The sequence below is a fragment of the Cuculus canorus genome, chromosome 2, assembly GCF_017976375.1.
Source record: "Cuculus canorus isolate bCucCan1 chromosome 2, bCucCan1.pri, whole genome shotgun sequence".
NCBI lineage: Eukaryota > Metazoa > Chordata > Aves > Cuculiformes > Cuculidae > Cuculus > Cuculus canorus.
Window position 1 is genome coordinate 102,603,065 of NC_071402.1, and position 21,376 is coordinate 102,624,440.

Sequence of the window (21,376 nt, forward strand, 5' to 3'; positions counted from 1 at the left end):
GGGGGAATTGTCAAAGTGTTAATGAAAACAAGAACTGAAATATCCATATTGTGATATTTCGAGGAGGGGATGAGTGTTGGTTCAGGCATCTGTTACAGCGGAGCAGGGGATCATGGCATTCAGGGGGGTTTCTTGAACCAGTATGTGCAGTGGTATGCGAGGAAGGGCATGCAGGGAGGGCGCCTCTTTGAAAGGGGGAATTCTCTTAGCCAAGTGGGAGTCCTGAGGTACCCAGAATGCAGCACCCAGCCGTGATCTGTGACCATCTGCACAGGTCAAGAGCACTCATCCTACCTGACCCTCAGGTGGAATGGTGGACACTGATCTCAGAGCAAAGACTGCAACTCCAGCAAGGTGGTCTGCACCGTCTATCCCAGCAGTGGCCAATGCCTTCAAGTAGACAGGGCTGCTGAGGGGAGAGGCGATCGTCCAGACCTCAGACTGCAGGAAGTGCCTGGACCTTTCTCCTGGGGCAGGTGCAGGTGGCAGAGCAGCCTGCAAAAAGTGTATGCGAGTGGAGGAGCTTCTTCAGCAAGTGTCTGAGCAGCAGGAGGTGGTAAGAAGGCTATGCAGCATCAAGGAGGCTCTCAGGAACTAGATAGCTGATTCCAAGTGCAGTCTGCAGTGGACCCACAGCCCATGACCTAACAACCAAAACCTACCTCAGTAGTAAATACAGAAAATAGGGGGGCAATAATGAAGAAGAATGGAAGCTTGCAAGGGCAAGGACCAGCAGGAGGAAGAGCCTTCCACTGAAAACTGAGGTGCCCCTGCAGAACCGCTTCACTGCTCTGCAGGCTGAAGAGGAAACACCCATCACATCTGGAGGGGCACTGGAGCCGTGTAAGACAGCCCCATCTGTTTCTCGTATAACAACCAGAGCAACTAGAAAAAGACAGTAGGTGGTAGTAGTGGATGACTACTGAGAGGATACCAAGGCATCCATTTGCCCACCTGACCCACTGTCTAGAGAGGTGTGCTGGTTACCTGGGGCTTGTCTTGGTGATCAGGATGTCACCAAGAAGCTACCAAGCTTTGTACATCCTGCTGACTAATCTCCACTGCTGTAGTTTCATGGCAGTCTGATGGGTATCAAGAAGGATTACGGATCCCTGGGAGCAGTAGTTAGGGGCTCTGAAGCTCGGGTAGTATTATCATCAGTCCTCCCAGTCAAAGGGATGAGGTTTGAAAGGGCCAGTTCAGTCTGGCAAGTCCACAAATGTCTGCCACAGCCAGGGGTTCAGTTAGACTGCAGGACTTGCTTTAAGAAACCTGATCTGCTGGGGGCTTATGACATCCATCTGTTAGAGATGGGAAAGAGTATCTTTGGTCATAGACTTCCCAGCCTGGTGAAAACGGCTTTAAACTAATGTTGCCAGGGGAGGGGAACCTCAGTCTGTCCCACTCCTACCAGTTTGATGCCTGTGCCAGCAACAGATGCCCAGACACTGGAGAAGGAACAAAGGGCACCTGGAGAGTGCCTGAAGAGTGACACAAAGGATTTCCAGACAGTAAGCCAGCTTCATTAGTGGCCTACCTTAAGTGCCTCTGTGCAAATGCATGTAGCATGGGGAGTAAACAAGAGGAGTCAGAGATGTGCACACTCCAGCAGGGCTAGGATGTCATTGGCATCACGGAAAAGTGGTTGGATAGATCCTATGACTGGACCGTTGGAATGGAAGGCTGCAGACTCTTTAGGAAGAACAGGCAAGGGAGATGAGGCAGGTTGGGTTGCCCTCTATGTCAATGACCAGCTTGAGTGCATGGAACTCCACTTGGAGATGGATGTGGAACCAACCAAGAGCCTATGGGTCAGGATTAAAGGTATGTCAGAGACAGGTGACCTTAGAGTGGGAGCCTGCTACAGGACCAGGTACAGTGAGAAGATGAGGTCCTCTATAGACAGATAGGTGCAGACTTGTACTTGCAAGCCCTGGTCCTCATGGGGGACTCCAGCCACCCAAATATTTATTGGAGGGACATCATTGCAGGACATAAGCAATCTAGGAGGTTCCTGTAATGCTTTGATGATGACTTCCTTCTCCAAGTGATAGAAGAGCCATTGAGGATATGTGCTATGCTGGACCTTGTTCTCACCAACAAGGAAGGCCTGGTGGGGAATGTGCTGCTCAGCCTTGGCTGCAGTGACCATGAAATGGTGGGGTTCAAGATCCTTAGGAGAGTTCACTGTGTAGAGCTGACCCATGGACAGCTGGCTGCAGAGAGTTGTCCTAGATCCTCTACAGAGAAGCCCTGTGAAGTCTCCCAAACTAAATTGTAGCTGGGGATATTCTAGGTGAGTACATCAGTTTTCAGCACTAACAGATACCAAATTGGTTATCCGCATTTTATATATAAAATCTTAAGGATTTAGAGGGATATTTTTTTGCCTGGAATAGTTTTGATATTTACAGCAGAGATCTGATACCAGGTTTCAAGGGCACAACACCTTGTAATAAGAGATCCTTATGCTATCATGAATACCTATGCATGACTCTGCTGCCCAGCAGCAGTAGTTTACAGCAAGTTTTACTATATGTCCAAAGTATCACTGTCAGACCTCTGGGCCTTCGACTGGACTGTCAGGCTGATAAAGGGAATATTACAGTATAATATTGCTTAATATTACTGGCTATGGCAATGCTTACAGACCAGCCAAACCCAGGATCTGTCTGTGCTAGGTGCTCAACTATTCCCCTAGTAGTATTTTTTATTCTATCAGCTCCACATCCAGGAAAATAAAATACTTTATCTTAGAGCTAGTTTTGGCAGAAGTTTGGGGTTTATCTATCTGTAGGAGAAACTGAAAAACACAAATAGGAGGCACTGTGATAGATTCTGGCAATGTATAAAAACAACAAAAAGCAAATTCACTGTATATGGCATGGCAGAAATTGTTTTCTTATTTCTTCTGATTTGAGTCAAAACACGTGATCTGTAAGAGACTGACCCAGTTCCAGCCTGAGTGGTTTCCTCAAACACAACTTCACAAGAGAACAGAAATACTAAATATGCATTACCATACTCCAACTCATGACAAACCATTTGCTAAATTAACTGAAATCACTGTATTGACATTCCTAGGAGTTACTGTATGTACAGCCCTAAATGCGATGGACATGTATTGCAGTTTGTATCTGAAGCAACACAGCACTGTGAAATCTGACGCAATTCCTGCACGCAAGCACAGTGGAAGCCATTCACATTTTCACTTCTATCGCATCTTCACTTCTGCTGCACTAGAAATAAATCATATTTATTGGAATTCATAAAATTCATCAGAATATGTGGTGAAGTGAAAACAATCCTTTAGCTTTTAGAAGAAGGTGCTCCAGTGTATGAGCAATATCAGCAGTGAACAAACCTCTGTTGTGATAAAATGAAATAAAGGTGGATACATATGGACATAGAAAGGTTGCAGAAGCATGTGAGAAGAAAATACAGTCCGTAACTTAACATCACTTAAAAAGACTGCCTCTTTTTGTTCTAAACTTAGTTTCCTCTAAACGTGGCTAAAAAGGAGCAGACAACATACATTTGCAAAGTAACCCTCAAAGCATGATGAGTAAAAAAAAAAAAGGAAAGTGAAGAAGCACTTGGAAACCAGACTGTCAAGGGACAGAAGCTTTCCTGTACTGCTAAAAACAGATTAATTAAGGGAAGTTGGTTACTGGTGATACCCTGCCTGCAAGATTCCTAATACAGTGGGTAACATAAAAGCATAGGGACAATTTATGAGACTAGAGGTTTCTTTAACATCTGATACTGATGAGGACAACTTTCATGTTTTTAAGCTGAAACTGTGGGAATAGTACCTCTTGAGAAGGATTTTAAAATGATGAGGAAAAGCAGTAGAATGGATGATTTTTTGTACCAATAAAAGCATAGTGAAAGAGAGCTGCTGAGAGATATTAGCACCTCAGGTAAATGTGACAAAACCTTTAAAGGTGTTAAGAAGACTATTTCAAGACTATAATGAGACTATCCTATGAAATATAAGGGAAACAAAAGAATGACCATAAAGCCTGCAAACTGTGCAAACATTTGGAAAATTATATTCCCGTTAATACTTTGTCACAATCATTTCTGGTCAAAATAATATAAAACACAGAAATAAATTAGCATCTTCATTTTCACTTTTTTTTCTTATGTAGGTAAGATCCCTCTTGCCCTCACTCCTTGCCTTTCTTTTGTACACAGGCATGTGTGTCTATAGTAAATCGATCTCTTACAATCACTGATTTTGAAAATTCAGATTATACCTCAGGCATTTCCAAAGGACTGACATAGATGTGGGAGGACTGTACCTTCCCTTATTCCATTAAGTTCAAAGTCTAACTCAGTCTGGGCTACTAAAAGACTTGATCTGGTTATGGATGCATAAAATTTTTAATCCAAATGCTGATCTCCTAGATTATAAGATATTCAACCCAAAGCTCACACCTACATATATCCAAATATGTTTCTGAATGACACTGGGTAGCTTTTGTTTAAATCCATGTCTTTTCTAAGGAAGAAACCATGACCTTGTTCTAGTAGGAATTTATTGTTCAACAGTTCAAGACTACAGAATACCGTCTGACATACCTGTATGAGTATAGGCATTCCTGGTGCATTTTGTTATTGTGTTATTTGATTAAAATATGTAGCATATATTAATACTAATGAGAGATCTGGTTATAAATCTTCATATTTGAATCCTGAGTGCATAATTTGTTTTGTTTTAAAGAAATATTAAACAGGATTTACTTGTTTAATTAATAAAAGCTGAAACATTTATTCTATTGTGTTTTTTTCTCAGGCAGATAATTCTCCCATACTCTGTCTCCTGCACTAAAGCATTTACCTTTAATACAAAATGGTCCATCGTAGGCAGTTTTGGAGCAGTCACAGGAGTAGCCGTTGTATTTCTCAACACATTTACCACCATTTGCGCAGTACATCCCATAGCTAGTGCAATGGCCAGAGCATCCAGGCTTCACCCCAGGTGTGACTTTTGCTCTCTCTTCCAGGTCCAGCGTCACTCCATTCATTCTTAATGAACGAATGCAACCTAGGAAGCCCCGCTGGCCTCCTGCAGCACCTGAGAGGGAACGTAGAACTGTGTGAACTACAGATTGTAATGTTGTTTCTTCACATGAAATATCCTGCTAAGCTTGTGACAACAGCTAGAAGTAAGCAAATACTTTGTAAGGCAAGGAACTGCCATGCACCAACGACAGTGAAATCAATGAAACCTAAGCTCTCAGATCACACTGTACATAACTGTAAACAGTAGTTGTGTTTGCTTTACACTGATTAGACACTGTAGAACCCATTTCTTTTCAACTTCAAGATTTTTAGTAATAACAGTGGAAGAAATGGACTTGGTTTACTCTTCATATGATTACTGAAAATTGATGCTAATAATAATGCCTTGATATATTATGCAGAGTTACATCTTTTCAGAGCCACAATGGGGAAAGAAGGAAAAGATTTAAATCCCCACTTTTAGGTACAGTAGGAAAAATAGATGATCTTTGCCAAGCAAGTTTGTGCATATTGTTTAGTTACCTGAGTATAGAGTGAAGGACATAACACTGAAGAGCTTCTTTTAAAAATCTTTGTTGAGACAGCTTTTCTTAACAGTCAGTAAGAACTGTTCCCCCCCTGCCAGTAAATACTGAAAAATGTGTTTTCAGCTAGCAAAATCTTTTCTGAGGCTGGATTTGAAACAAAAAAACCCTTAAAAAATGCAATCAAATAACAATGAGTCTGTCATCCTTTCTCCTCATCCTCTTGTCTCTTTGATTACTGCAGTTCCGCAAATGCTGAAGAGCCCCTGAGGAGATCTAAATACTCATCACCACACAGCACAGTGGCTGGTATTTACCTGAGTGGAGAAGAGACCTGAATACAAACCAGAGAGAGGTCTACTTCAAATCAACGGCTGGTAACTGGATGATTTGGAGTAAGAGGAGGCAATGCTCGATCTCTGCCAAGTGCGCAGGGCAAAGGGTCATGGTTCCATCCTATGTAAACTCACATATACTTCAGTGACAAAACCCCCCAAACACATGTAATTCCTTTCTGGCAACTGTCCTTGACCTTAGGAAAAGAAGCCATCATCCCTCAGTCTCTCTTGCTGGCCCAAAGAATAGATATTTATCCTACAGAAAGTGGAACAGGAGGCACCAAAACAGTTCTTCAGTATTACTCTCCAGACTCTGATGTTCAGGGTGCTCATTTAGGTTACTCCAACTCAAATCAATTCTTTGTCTGTTCTTTGAGATGCGTTCTCCAGTCAGCAAGTTATATGAAATAGATATGATACAGAAAGAAAGAAAATCTGGTGCAGATTTGGACGTTCAGGTTTTGACAAGAAAGGTAGTAGATATTTGAGTTAACATTACTGTTAACTCAAAACTACCAATAAAAATCATCACTATTAACGATTTCTCAACAAGTCAGGCTGGGAAAAAATCCATCTCCTCTTGTTTTCATCAAAATGTTAGTTATTTCTTTTAAAAGGTTAAGGCTCAGTATTTTAAACAAACTTCACATTTCAGCTCATCTTGAAACTGCCTTTTATTGGGATGAAAGCAGTAAAGTAGAATCTGAGCTTGTAAATAATGACTGCACATCTGGTGATACATTATACACAGTTTGCCATGTCACTGTGCTGTTTACTGAGGCAGTGAAGGCTTTAAACAACATTTTAAGTAATTTTTGGTGTTGAACTCTGACTAACACAGGAAGAAAAAAAATTTTCTTTTCTTCTCCTTCCTCCTTCCCTCTCCTCCTCTTAACAGATATCTAGAGAGGTAGGAAGGTTCTTCTTTGCTCAACATTTCATGCAGTTCAGATTCCAGTTAATGGCTCTTGGCATGTCTGCACTTTGCAGCTCTAGGGCCAATGGTTAGAGAAATACAAGTGCTGCTGGAATACCCTGCCCACAATGTAGTGGAGACCAGCAGCTCCAGAAAGCAGCTGGACTAACTTGGCTCCAGGGTATGCATTCATGTAACATTTTGTGATGATTTCCTACATCGAATGGGCAAACAGCCCAAGGGACTAAAGGGAAAAACCTGCAGGGTGAGATGTGAAAACAAAAGTTCAGGCAATGATAAAGCATAAGTAGGCTGAAAGTGCTGCCAAGGGTAGGATGGCCACTGCAGGCACATGCAGTGCTGGCAAGACCTATGTAGAATATTTGAATTCTGTGGTGAATAAGTGTGAGAGAGAGACACTCAGAAAAACGGAGTTTGGCATTACTACCTACTAGAGGCACTTTTAGCCAGAAGCTGCAGGTGGGGAAAGACAAAAATGACAAGCAGCCAGCACGGAGTATTTTTCTCTTAGTTGCTCCTCTTATCTTAGTAATTAGGAAAAGCTTGTTTTTTCCTCCCCCTATCCATCTACTCCCATTCCCCTTGCTGTCATGCAAGTGCTTCAGGAGTGTACCTTCCCACACTAAATGAACTGCTGATGGTAAGGCACGAGGCAAAGAGTGTTCAGCATGTGTTACCACTTTGCGTCTTACCAACATATAGCTGGCTGTACAATTCCAGTCGTGTGTGTCCTTCTGTTGGTGCTTTCTGAACCTCCATGGGCAACTGGTCTACCTGGAGGCTGGCTTGTTTGACATTCCTCTCGGCATTGACCCGATGCCACTGGTCATCATTGAGCTGGTTGGGAGATCTAACAATGATTTCCACAGGCCCATTTCCAACATCAAATGAAAAGGAAACCTCCTTAGGAGCTGAAACACCAAGGAAAAGGAAACCTGTGTTATATTGTAAACAAATTCCCTTGTACTTCCTAAGCAGATAGGAGTAAGATTTACTAGAAATACACGTTACTCAGCCACTTTTCAGAATTCATATGCACATTCATTTCCTTCTAACTTGTGCAGGAGTTAAAGCATTTGCAAGGAAGGCATTGTGAAAAATTTCTATAGCACGTGATAGAAATCAAGTTAGTTTGGTGTCTAAAATTTAACCTGAATAATCTACACCCTTGAAGAGGATTTTTTATGTCCACTAATAATTTCAGTAATGTTGGAAAAACTTGTTCACCAGCTTTTAGAAGAAAACATCAACAAACTCTGAAACCATGACATTATTTTTTTTTCCACATCTTCCCATTTTCCAGAGGTTTTTGTTAGGGAAATATGCATTTTAATAAAAAATAGATGCAGAAGAAATCTGCACTTTTTTTCACCTTTTAGGGACAATTACTTTTCATGATGAACTAATAATGCAGTGTTAATTGCCTATGTGAGATTTTATGGCTGAAAAAAAAGTGAATTCTTTGCTAACACTACAGTGCTCTGTTTATAGTGGATGATTCAAAATGTGTCTAGAAATTATACAAATGTCCATTAGGCTCTACTAATTCCTCCAGGTTATCTTTGGTAAACTATATAATTGATATTTATTGTTAAACATGGAGTATGGCTAATAGTATATAGATTATTTTGGAATGAAGATATATAATTTTAACTTTCCTACTGATATTTAGGTTATATAATTTGGGGCTGTAAATTATATTATGGTGGCAAAACATCAGATGAAAGCGTTACCAGGAAACAGATAATCAAGGACAGCATTCATAAAAGAGGGTACCAGACAGAAGAGAAAAACCACCAGGAGTTCAATCTAACTTATTTTTCTTACATATAAAATAAAAAGGCCAAAGTGCCCTTTTAATTCTTCTGCAAGACCTTGGGTGCCCAATTATGGTCTCACTGTTCCAGTACAGCTGTGTTTTCTTGTTTGGTTGAATTAATAAAACAGTCTTACAAAAATCTTACTCATCAAGGCTATTACATTGTGGTAGAAGCATGACTCTGTGATCATTAACACTAACGATACTGATATATAATGGGAAATATTTTTCTACATGATCTAATAGATTTACACAAGTTTATGTCAGAATGAATGAAATGCATTTGAATGAAAACCAGAAGGACAGGAATAAACTTTTTACAGAGAATGTTCTTTCAAACCAGATTTATTTTACGATTGACACCTTTGACCTTTACTGTAAAATTGACTGTTTCTAAAAGAAAAAAAATGCATATTTTATTGCTGTTGTACTCTGTTCTCTGCTGAATAAAATAATTTCATTTCTTGAAAGAACAACCTTTCATGAGCCATGAATTTAGTCTGTTTAGCCTTTTGCACTTTACCAGACAGAAAATCTGTATGAGCCAAAGCTTGTCATTAAAGAAATAAAGATGTTTGATTTTAATGTTATTGTCTTATAACTTCAGCGGTTCTGCCAATAAACTCAGGCAAATTAAGAATTAGAGTAAAATCTCTCCAGTACTTAAGCTGTATGTTGTGTTCAAGTCTATTTCCAAGAGCACATACATGCAATTCTCCTTTAGTTTTTCTTTGAAGAACTGCCTCAGATCTCTTCACTGTCAGACTTGAATTGCTTCTCAAAAGCCATCCATCTACAAGGCTGTAAAATGAGAACCCCTTAGCAGACTTTTCATCTTATTCTGAGGCAACTGATGGCTCTGTCAATATTGCTTGTGGGTAACTTGAGTACAACCCCATCCAGGATTTCAAAAACCTCTGCAGGAATGTTTCTTTGTTTCCAAGCTCTTGGTCTTCTGGAAGGAAGCATCTCTAATTTTTTAAAGGAAGATTATTCTTCATTTAAAAGAGAAAGTGTAGAGACTTGGCAAGTAGAGATATTTCAAATATAAGTTCTGTGCCTGCATAGTCTAGGTCTATGCATGGCTTTAAACTGAAATCCGTATCACAACCTGAAAGACTTATAATGAAATCTTATTTGATATAATAATTCTTTCTAAGAGGAACACTTGTATAAACTCAGATTATATTTTTATATTTAATTTCTAATTAGGGAAGGAAAAGCATTCCAGAAACATCTCATCAAAGGCCATTTTCGGTGCATGTACCTGCTGACATACTGGAAGTTAGAGAAAGCAGTAAAGCATCTGTGAACTGTGCCAATCCATCTCCAAGCAACCTAAAAACAAGACTCATAAGCCAAAAGGGAGGAAATTTATTTGCTAGACTGATGGACTGAAAAAACATGAAGTTATGTAAATGAAAATAGCTTTGCAGATGGGCAGAGACTGCACAACAGCATGTCTCACGTGAGTTATGTTGCTGATTCTGAGTATTCATTCTCAGTTTCCATTGAAATGAATTTTTAAGTCTATAGATCAAGTATATTTGCCAATAAGGGGCATTTCCAGGTAAAATGATTGGTACTCGTACCTTGACAGAAATGGATGAACATCTGATAACAGGCACATTAGTCAGAAAAGGAAGAAAAAAGAAATTGTATCACCCAATAAATGAGACAGGGGATCTAGTGACAACTGACATGGAGAAGGCTGAAGTACTCAATAATTTTTTTGTCTCAGTTTTTACTGGCAATTGCTCATCTGACATCTCTTGAGTCCCTGAATCTCAAGGCAGGGACTGGAGGAATGAAATATTCAAGGTCAGGTTAGATGGGGCTTTGAGCTGAGCATGGTATTGTATCATAAGAAGTATGCCTTTGTCCACTCACTAGTCAGCTCGCTTCGCTGTGTCCCTTTCCAACTTTGCCATCCTCACCTTATTGAATGGGGGAGAAACAGGAAAGAGAGGAAGCTTTGATGCTGTGCAAGCACTGCTCAGCAGTAACCAAAACACTGGTGTGGTATCAACACTGTTTTAGGCACAAATCCAAAACACATAAGCACATGAGTTGCTGTGAACAAATTTAACTCCATCTCAGCCAAACCCAATAAAACATTAAATTTGTTCAGAAGTTTAGCGTAACTGGTTAGGTAGAAGAGTGGCAGTAATTTAGATTTTTTTTTCCTAAGTCTACTCATACAACTCTTGTGTGATGTGGCATCTTTGACTCAAGTACACCCTTGGTTGCCATGTCAAACTTGAAAGGGATAATTAAAAGGTATATAACATACATGTACACCTAAGACTGTTTATTCACACTGACCAACTGAACCACAGCAATAATATTTCAGAAGCATGTAGAAAATGAGCTGCACAAGTTCCAGAGATTTCTTCTGGTCAGTCACTTTGTAGCTCTTGAAGTGATTTTCCCTAACAATGATTTTATTTTCCATTCTACCAAATGCCATAAAACTCAAGCCAATTGTTCTGAGAAATGAGTATGTGGATCAGACGTTGAACAAATGTCTGAAATCGCTTAATTATGAAATAGAAAGAAGTAGATTTAGATTTTAGTTTGTTCAGTCCATACAAGCTTTTGTGATGGAAACTTCATAAAACTGAACAAGGATGAATTTATTATACACTCAATAAACTGAGGCCTGTGGCTTAGTTTTACCCTTTCTGTGCCTTGTGCAATTACATATGATTCAATGAACAATGAATGATTCAATTTTCTAAGATTTCAAGTAATTGTCAGCCATCTGTTAAGAAGATAGAAGTACAATTTGGGCGAACAAGAAACACCCTTCTCACTCTCTGTTCAGTGTTCTATTTTTTTTTTTAGCTCAATTCAGATCCCATCATTTCCTCATGTTAAATCTATGAGGCGTCTGCCTAGAAAAAGAAAAGAAAATGACTGAGATACCCTGAGGGAAGACCTGGATAGGCTGGAAGAATCAGCTAACAGGAACCATATGAAGTTCAACCAAGACAAACATAAGGTCTTGCACCTGGGAAAACATAATGCAGGACTGCAGTACAGGCTGGCATAGATCCAACTGGCCAGCACCTCTGTGGAAAGAGACATGGGGGTCCTTGTGGATCTCAATATGAGCGAAAAGTGTGCTTCTGTGGCAAAGAAAACCAACGGAATGTTGGGTTCCATCAACAAGAGCATCACCAGTAGAGATGAGGTCATTATCCCAATCTACTTGGCACTTGCCAAGCCAAACCTGGAATACTATGTTCGGTGTTGGTTCCTGCTATACAAAAAAATGTGGACAGGCTGGAGAGAGTCCAGAGAAGAGCCACAAAGATGCTGAAAGAACTGGGAAGACTGCCATGTGAGGAAAGGCTGAGACAACTGGGTTTGTTCAGCCTTGAGAAAAGAAAGATTAGGGTAGACCTTACCACCATGTTCCAGTATTTAAAGGGTGACTACAAAGAAGACGGAGACTCCCTTTTTACAACGAGTCATATGGAAAAGACAAGGAGCAATTGGTACAAGTTACTCCTGGGGAAATTCCAATTGGTCACAAGTGGAAAATTTTTGCACAATAACAATTAGCTGTTGGAATAATCTCCCCAGGGAAATGGTGGATTCCCCAATATTGGATGCTTTTAAGATTTGGCTGGACAAGGTGCCAGGCCTTCTTGTCTAGACCATGTATTTGCCAAGAAAGGCTAGACCAGATCTTTGAGAACCCTTCCAACTTGGTATTCTATGATTCTATGACTGCATTGTCTGTGGGATTCTGAGTTCCTTAGGACCTTCCTTTTAAGGCTTTCTGGTAGATTAGTTAAACATAAGTACTTAGTTAAACGTAAGTACTGACTTAACTGCACGGGAAGCAGCGTGTGCTTCTATGTTCTTTGCTACGCAGAAGGTCTGGCTAAATGACTTTTATGACACTCAGGATCTATGAACAGCTAGCTCTTCCATTTTCCTAGAACTCCTTATGTTTCAAGTGTCTTTTTTCCCCCTATTTTCCTAGTTTGATCCTTGTTGATAAAGTGCATGCCAGGATCTGCAGCTGTAACGAGGCTGCCAGCAGAGAAAGAGACACTGGCAGATGGGTGGGTGCCCACAAGATGCTAAACAGTAGGTGGAGGTTCTCAAGACGCATCAGCTGTGACAAAAGAAAAAAGAAGGGCTTACAACCCTCCTCAAAGTAGTTTTGTATGCCTGCCTCCCTATTTCCCTATTTCTCTTCTATTATTCTTTCTCTGAAACATATACTTTCATCTCCTCCTTTGTACTTTGTTTCTCTTATGTGCCCTGATGTATTTTTATGCTCTTCAATGGGATTCACTGACTTGAATTCACTGAATTCAAGTTTTAGTTGACTTACATGAAGGGGAATAGAACCTAACTTCTTTAGAATCCTATTGAAATTCTATTCTTAGAACATTAATACCTTACTACGGCTAGAATCAAAGCTCACCTGCTTGCCTGTAAAACAGGATGCAACGATAAGCTATAAACTGTAGACTGAAACCTGCCAGACAGATAATTCCCCCCTCCACTTTGCTTGCTTGTTCCATGAAAATGGCAGCTTGAAATATTCTCTCTCTGGAAGGGCAAAATCTGCCAATCTTCTAGGACACTTTGACACCTCTGAGGGAGGACTCACTGACTAAACCAGTTGATAGGATTCAGTGAACTGACTGAAAATACGTGAAGACAAATATCAGATAAAGATACTAAACCTATCTACAACTAGTTGTTTATATATCTTTATACGAAATTTATTACCAAGGCTAAGATCAGGTCTCATATCTGTTGTCATTAGAATCCTTCCCAGTGACTTCAGAAGACTCTGGATAGAAAAGAGGAAAAGAGAACTGTCCAGGAATTGAAAGCAACTACCTTGTCTACCTTTCCCACTTATACTAAGACAGCTGAGTTTAAAGATAGTTTTACAGAGTCATCTTTAAATTACCTGCCCTGCTGCCCTCATTTGCACAACAGTGAGAGATGGCCATGCCAATGCTGACATTGAAACAGCATTGATAGGTTGTTCTTGGCTGCTGAAAATATGTGGAAAGGGCTATAGATGCTACCCTGAAGTGCCATATTGGTATACAGGACCTCTTTCAAGAAGGCCACTTCTCAATGGACATAACAAAATTTAAGCCACCAAAACAACATCTCAGAGAAATTGTTGATCCAAGTTGCTTGACTACAATGCAGGAATTACTGCATAGCTTGGCTCTCTGTTAATAATCAGGTAGTTGTCAAAAATTATGACTGTATTTACAATAATTGTACTAAGCATCTGGAAGATTTAATCACTTATCTAATTCCCAAATGAAATGGCTATTTGAACTAATAAGCGAAAAATTCACTCATTTGACCAAATGACAATGCACATCTATGCCCAAGACTACAGTGATCCCTGAGCTAAGTGCCAAATGAACTAGCTCTGGAAGCTGCACAGCTGCATCAGCATGATACTGTGCCAGGTGTAATTAGTTCTAATGAGAGGCTATACTGCACATAGGATCAAACCCAGCATAGCTGAGCACTGATTTATGTGGACATGCTATCTTTCTTAGAGTTAGCTCAGATATTTCTCTAACATGGGGGTTCACTGTACAGGCTAGACACACCCTACATTTGCCTGTAGGTTAACAAGCCAAACAAAAAAACCCCATGCAATGTTACAGTCTCTTGGATCTTATGCAGCCATTTATATAAGTGTCAAGAAGGAAAAAAGGGTCAGTAAAGCTATCACTTTGATTTAACATCATTTAACACCCATTTCTGATGGTATGAATCCATCCACAACGCATAATCAGTGAGGCTTCGTGTCCTTAACTTTTAGAACAAGATGATATTCTGTATGGAGTAAAAAGTCCATTGGACAACCAATGAACCACAGAACCATGGCATGGTTTGGAAGGGACCTTTAAAGATCACCTAGTCCACCTGCAATGCCATGGGCAGGGACATCTTTTGCTAGGTCATGTTGATAAGAGTCCCATCCAACCTGATCTTGAACCCTTGTCCACTTCCCTTGTCCACTGATGCAGTTACTCCATTGCAGAAGGCAGCTAGATTAGTCAGGTACGATTTTTCCTTGTTGAAGCCTTGTTGGCTTTCTCTAATAACCTTCTTGTCATGCACATGCCTTGACATAGATTCCAGGAGGATCTGTTCTGTGATCTTACCAGGCAGCGAGGTAGGGCTGACCACTTGGTCATTCCCAGGGTCCTTCTTTCTACCCTTTTTAAAAATGGGTGCAATGTTTCCTTGTTCCAGTCACCAGGGACTGCACCTGATTGCCATGACTTTTCAAATATCATGAAGAGTGGCTTAGCAAGTACATCAGTCAATTCTCTTAGCACCCTGCGATGAATCTTGTCAGGTCCCAGGGACTTATGTATGCTCAGGTTCTTCAGGTGATCTTGGACCTGAGTTGGGTTATGGTGGGAGGGACTTTGTTTCCCCAGACCCTGCTTTAATGCTCAGGGACTTGAGATGTGTAACAAGAGAGATCACTATATATTAATAAAATATTACTTCCCTCTGAAAGAGGAAATACAGTTATTGCTCTTAGCATTAATATTTTGATGATATCACTTGGTACTCTAAGAAGGTGACACAGTTGACAGCCCAGCTGAAATGCCTCTGTACAAATGAACTCAGCATGGGTAATAAACAGGAGGAGCTGGAAGCCGTTGTACAGTGGGAAATGTATGGTATAGTCACCATCACTGAAACATGGTGGGATGACTTGCACAACTGGAATGCTGCAATGGATGGGTACAAACCCTTCAGAAGGGATAGGCAAGGAAGGAGTTGGTGGGGTAGCTCTGTATGTTAGCGAGCATTTGGATTGTCTAGAGCTTAATGATGGTGGTGATAGGATTGGGTATTTATGGGTAAGTATCAGGCAGAAGGCCAACAAGACAGAAAAATGGGAGTCTGTTCTAGACCACCCAGCCAGGATGAAGAGGCAGACAAATTATTCTATGTGCAACAGGATCACTAGCCCTTATGCTTGCGGAGGACTTCAACCTACCAGATGGCTGCTGGAAATACAATACAGTGGAGAGGAAGCAGTCTAGGAGCATTCTGTATGTGAGTGTATGGAAGATAACTTCCTGAAACAGCTAGCAAGTAAACTAGCTAGGGAAGGTGCCCCACTGGACTTGTTGTTCGCAGGCAGAGAAGGATTTGTGAATAATGTGATGGTTGGAGGCTGTCTTGGGCATAGTGATCATGAAATGACGAACTTTTCAATTCTTGGAGAAATACTTAGGGGTGTCGGCAGAACTGCCAACTTGCGCTTAGAGTCATAGAATGATTTGGGTTGGAAGTGACCTTAAAGATCATCCAGTTCCAAGCCCCTTGCCATAGGCAGGGACAGTTTCTACTAGATTAGGTCACTCAAAGCCTCATTTAACCCAACCTTGACCACCTTCAGGGATGGGATATCCATGACTTCTCTGGGCAACCTGTTCCAGTGCCTCAGCACTCTCACTGGCAAAAATTTCTTCCTAATATCTAATCTAAATTTTCCCCCTCTTTCAGCTTAAAACCATTGCCCCTCATCCTATCACTGTACTCCCTAATAAAGAGGCCCTCCCCAGCTTTCCTAGAGGCCCTCTTTAAGTACTGGAGGTCTCCTTGGAGCATTCTCTTCTCTAGGCTAAACAACCCCAACTCTCTCAGCCTGTCTTCACAGGGGTAGGTGCTCCAGCCCTCTGATCATCTTTGCAGCTTCCTCTGGACTCACTCTAACAGATCCATGTGCTTTCTGTGCTGAGGACTCCAGAACTGAAAGCAGTACGTCAGGTGAGGTCTTGCAAAAGTGGAGTAGAAGGCAGAATCACCTGCAGGTCACTCTCATTTTGATGCAGCCCAAGACACATTTAGCTTCTGGGTTGTGAGCACAGATTGCCAGCTCATGTTGAGCTTCTCATTCACCAGCACCCTCAAGCCCCTTCAGGGCTACTCTCAATCCATTTGTTCTCTGTGCAGCCTGTCTTTGTGCTTGGGATTGCCCTCACTCAGGTGCAGAACCTTGCACTTGGCCTTCTTTCTAATGATTTACAACTGGACTAGTAATTTCCACAGCTGAAAAATAATAAATCCTAGATTCCTGTTTACAGGAAACAAGCGTCTTTGGATTAGCGGGAATTACATATGTTAAAATACTTCTTCCATAATTTCATTTTATGACTGTTCAAATATATTTTCACATATCTGTCTGCTTGACTGAACAGCTAGCTCGTTTCTTGTTCTTCCACTGCTAGTGTTGGAGTAGACTCCCTTTATGATAATAATATTTGCTTATTGTCTCCATGCTGAACCCTTGAAATTCATCAGCCTCACCTGTGGTATTAATCATAGATATTCAATATATACTAGTTGACTCAGCATGGTCCTGGAAAGTGACTCTCACAGTACTGGGAAGTAGTGGGGAGAGGAGATGACAGAAGAAAATTGTGAAAAAGCTACTGAAGGGAAGGCAGATGCAAGCTGGAAGGTAGGAAAGATAGTAACTAGTGGTGTACTCCTGGGGTCAGTCTTGACTCCAGTCCTATTTAAATCTTCATTGATGATCTACATGACTACATGGCACAGTATAGCCTCAGCAAAGATGCCACAAAACTGGGATGTCCACCATGCCATCCAGAGGGACCTCAGCAGGCTGGAGAAATGGACTGACAGGAACCTCTTGAAGTTCAACAAGGGGAAATGTATTAAACCCCATACACCAGTACAAGCTGGGGGTCATCCAGCTGGAAAGTAGCTTTGCAGAAAAGGCCCTGAGGGTCCTGTTGAATGCCAAGTTAAACATGAGAGAGCAATGTGCCCTGATGACAAAGAACACAAATAGTATCCTGGGTTGCATTAGTAGGACTGATGCTAGGATGTTGAAGGAGGTGATCCTTCCGCTCTACTCACTGGGTTGCACTACAAGAGAGACATGGGCGCACTTGCGAGAGTCCAGTGAAGGGCTAGAAAGACTGGGAGCACCTCACATAAGAAGAAAGGCTGAGAGAGCTAGGACTGTTCAGCCTGGAGAAGAAAAGGCTCAGGAGGACTTTCATCAATGTATATAAGTAACTGAAGAGAGGGTATAAAGAAGACAGACTCACTTTTTTTTTTTTTTTCTTTCAGTGGTGCCTAGTGACAGGACCAGAGACAATGGTCACAAACTGAAACACAGGTGGTTCCTTCCGAACATCAGGCAACACTTCTTCAATGTCAGTGTGACAGCTTTCTATGGGGATCTAGTTGAAGTCCACTGTAATTTGTTTTCATCAGCTTCAGTGAAAAAGTTTGCTGGTGGACTGTAAGACCATTGGTTTGCTGATGACAATCCATTTACTGTCTCTCTTTCTGTTGCTTATTCTCTAATGCTGAATACCTGCCTCTCTGGATGGAAACGAAACATAACAGTGAGCTGGTTTGCTGAAATTCATGCTAGGTAAGACTGCAGTGACAGCAGGAGGTAGAAGGAAGAAATGAAGAAGTATATTACCAGAAGTGTATTACTCATAGTAAATGTGTGTGGCTGGAGTATGGCTCCAGGATGGCTCTCACCTGTATTCGTATGATGAGGGGATTTTAATAGTGTCTACTAAATGAGATTTTGCAAGTGTGATCTATATTTCTGGCAGCCAAAAGTGTGCATCATTGCTGTTTCCTGCATAATTTGGTTACAAAAAGTAAATCACAAAGCCCTGTACTTTCCATTTTTCTCCACTGCATAATTAGTCCTCTTGTATTAGAAAAGCCAAAGAAATTAGTTTCTTACAAATAAGTACATAACAAAATAAAAAAATTACAGGTCCCTGCTCTGCTAGTCTGTTGTCTAGTCTGCAGCATCAAGCTTAATTTTGTTGTGCATCCCTATCTATATATTCTGAAACATTTGAGGTGTCTTTCAGTGATTTCTTATTGCTGTTATTTACATGAGTTCAGCTAGGAACACAATTCGCCCCTGCCTCACCTTTCTGTTTTTCAGTATTTAGGGAATAATAGACAGGGTTACTACTGTGTGGAGTAGTTTTGTGAAGTACACATTTTCAGCTGCACTCTTTCAACAACACAAGTATTAAAATTGGCTATTTGCTACCGTCTGCTCTCAGAAGGTTAAGAATCTACATATAGAAAGAAGCATCTGTTAGATGCAGCACTTCTCAGTTAAAGCTTATTTTTGGTAGAGAGTCATTATGTCAGTAAGCCATTGTGTTTCCATGCACACACAAGACCAGATTAGTCCTTTGGAGCCGAAGCTGGAGCAGGGAAGAGTGCAGACTTACAATTCTTCCCTGAGTTTTCCTTACGATGGTCCAGCCTACTGTCTGACTGCAGCTGAGGGGGAACTTCTGACTGCTGGAAATGTGTTTCAGTCTTCTTCAAAGCACACAGGCTACCTGCAACTCGTTAAATGCTCTCCAGGTGCAAGGTAGTTAAAAAAAAAAAGGGTCCTGGCTTCTCTCACCATGTGGATGGACATCAACCCTCTTTCTGTTGGCGGAAAACCACTTACACATGTGAATCACAATATTTTGGAAAGGCATTGCTATACTGGAATGGGATATCAGGGAATCAGGCATTGCTATACTGGAATGGGATATGAAGGGAAATCAGGACTGAATGCAGCACCTTCCTCATCGTGAGTAAGCATCTGTGTGAAGGCAAATTTAAGGAGGGGTTTGATTTTGGTAATAACCAAGCATCAGTTATTTTTATTTCAGTTTAAGATAAACTCAACTACAAACCAATCAATCAAACACAAATACTGGTCATGCTGTGTAGTAGGTTAGATTTCTTTAGGGGATTAAAAATATTGCCTTTAAATGAAAGTACCATTTTTTTTTTCGTGAAATATAATGCAGAGGCCAAATATGCCCTAAAAAGATAATTATTTATTATCATTGTCTATTAATTACTTCAGTTATGCTAATTGCACTCCAGCTGTCTTGTAGATAAGCGCTTGGAAACAATTCTCATATTTTTATGTTTTAGTTGATGTAGCAGTTTTAGGCCATAGACATCAAGAATGAAAAAGAACATTGTCAAGTCTTGCATAAACAGAGAACCAAAGCAAAGAAATGACTTGTTCAAGGTAGGGCATCAGATGGTTAGAGCAGGGCCTGTAAAAATATCTACTTGCTTTACTTCTAAGGCAATAAATACAATTTCAAATAGATGACGTTACCTCCCATCTAGTCATCCCTCTTCCAACAACTGCTTCACTGTCTGGAAGGAAGGAACAGTGACTCAGTCGAAGGTCTTGTTGATTCATCTCATGAGAGTTAATAAAGCTTAAAAAAATACAGCAGCAATATCTTCTGGTCTCTTTTGTGAGAGATGATTCACACAAAGGGAACTGTAGTCAGTGCACTGAGTGGAAAAGGACAGGAGGTGTGTGCTTATCTGTCTGTAGTGTGTTATAACGTACTTCATTATATCCTTCCAACTGCAACACTTGACCATAAAACTGAACTAGTCCCATGCAACAAAAGACACTGCCACAAGGCGGAAGCACAGATAGCACACAGAGCTCTCCCAGGCAGCGTATAAAGGGGTTTGTGTAAATGGTTGTTATTTTTTTGTTGGATGAAAGGCAAAATAAAATAGGGTGCTAGCATTCATGAAATTAGATTATGTCTGAGCATGGTAAAGTACCACAGAGATATTTGAGAGAAAAGAGAAATTTCTTTCTTGATGTGAAGATGGCATGGTTCTGAAACTGCTGAGCAAGGGGTCAGAGTGCTTACAAGCAGATAAAGATGACATCAACACCCCTTTCAAATATGTCATGCTCGGAAAAAAAAAACTTAGTCAAAATTGTAAATTATGTGTCAGTCTAAAAGAGATGTGCAGGCCAGAAAAGTAGATATTAAGACTGTCACTATTTTGTGGTGTGCTTTTGAGAAAACACATTACTTGTGGCTTTTTCTTCCTCTTCTGTGGTGTTTTTCTTATTCTGCAATTTGTGTATTAGCTGTAGGTTCTGCTGTAGACTATAGTTAAAGTATTTATATGCCTGGGTGGCAGTTATTGAAAAACTGTTATGTCTGGCTAGGTGTTCTTGACAATACGAATTTATTGATTTTTCTGCCTGAACATGTAAGTTTTGTCATTTATAGTGGCTGTTTTATAAGCAATTTTTCATGGCTGTTATTTGTGTCTCTGTGGCTGTCCAAGTGTCACCATTAGGGTAAGGACCATGTTGACCTATGCACTATACTAACACAAAAAAAAAGGCCATCAAAAACTATGACTCAAGTTTGCTTTTAGTGTAGTAACTCTGTATGTGAAAATGGGGTGCATGAGGGGGCAGGTGCTTATCTTTTATCAAAAGCTTTAGACAAAGATTTTCTTCTCTGATAACTATACTTGTAATAATTTATGGTTGCTAACATCCAGGGTAGAACCCCCAAAAGGAAGATATCATCTTTGTTATTGTTCATTTTTTTATTCTGCAGCAAGAAAAGATATCTAGAAAAAATGAAAGCAAGAGTACCATGGAAGAGCACAGAAGAGTGGGAGACAGAATTGATATGCTGGAAATAAAAGTACGTGCTCTGACTTCATGGTAAATAGAGGTAGAAAGCTCCTGTAACACAGTCAGAGGATGAAGAGCACAGCTGCACAGCATCTGCTCAGTTTTAACTGGTACGTGAGTGAGGGACCTGCCTGATTTAGCCACCTTTTCTTAACTACTTTGCTTCACAGTATGCATGAGTCTCAC

General features: G+C 40.6%; 1 protein-coding gene across 1 annotated transcript in view; it reads right to left on the minus strand.

The window, feature by feature from the left end:
- The window catches only part of CNTNAP2 (contactin associated protein 2), a 1,069,322-nt gene that overhangs the window by 89,760 nt on the left and 958,186 nt on the right, over positions 1–21,376 (minus strand). Inside the window, exons 17-18 of the mRNA XM_009568467.2 lie at positions 7,523–7,741; positions 4,847–5,083 (exon numbers count right to left, since the gene is read on the minus strand). Coding sequence (XP_009566762.1) covers positions 4,847–5,083; positions 7,523–7,741 — 456 coding nt within the window. The remainder of the gene's footprint in view (positions 1–4,846; positions 5,084–7,522; positions 7,742–21,376) is intronic.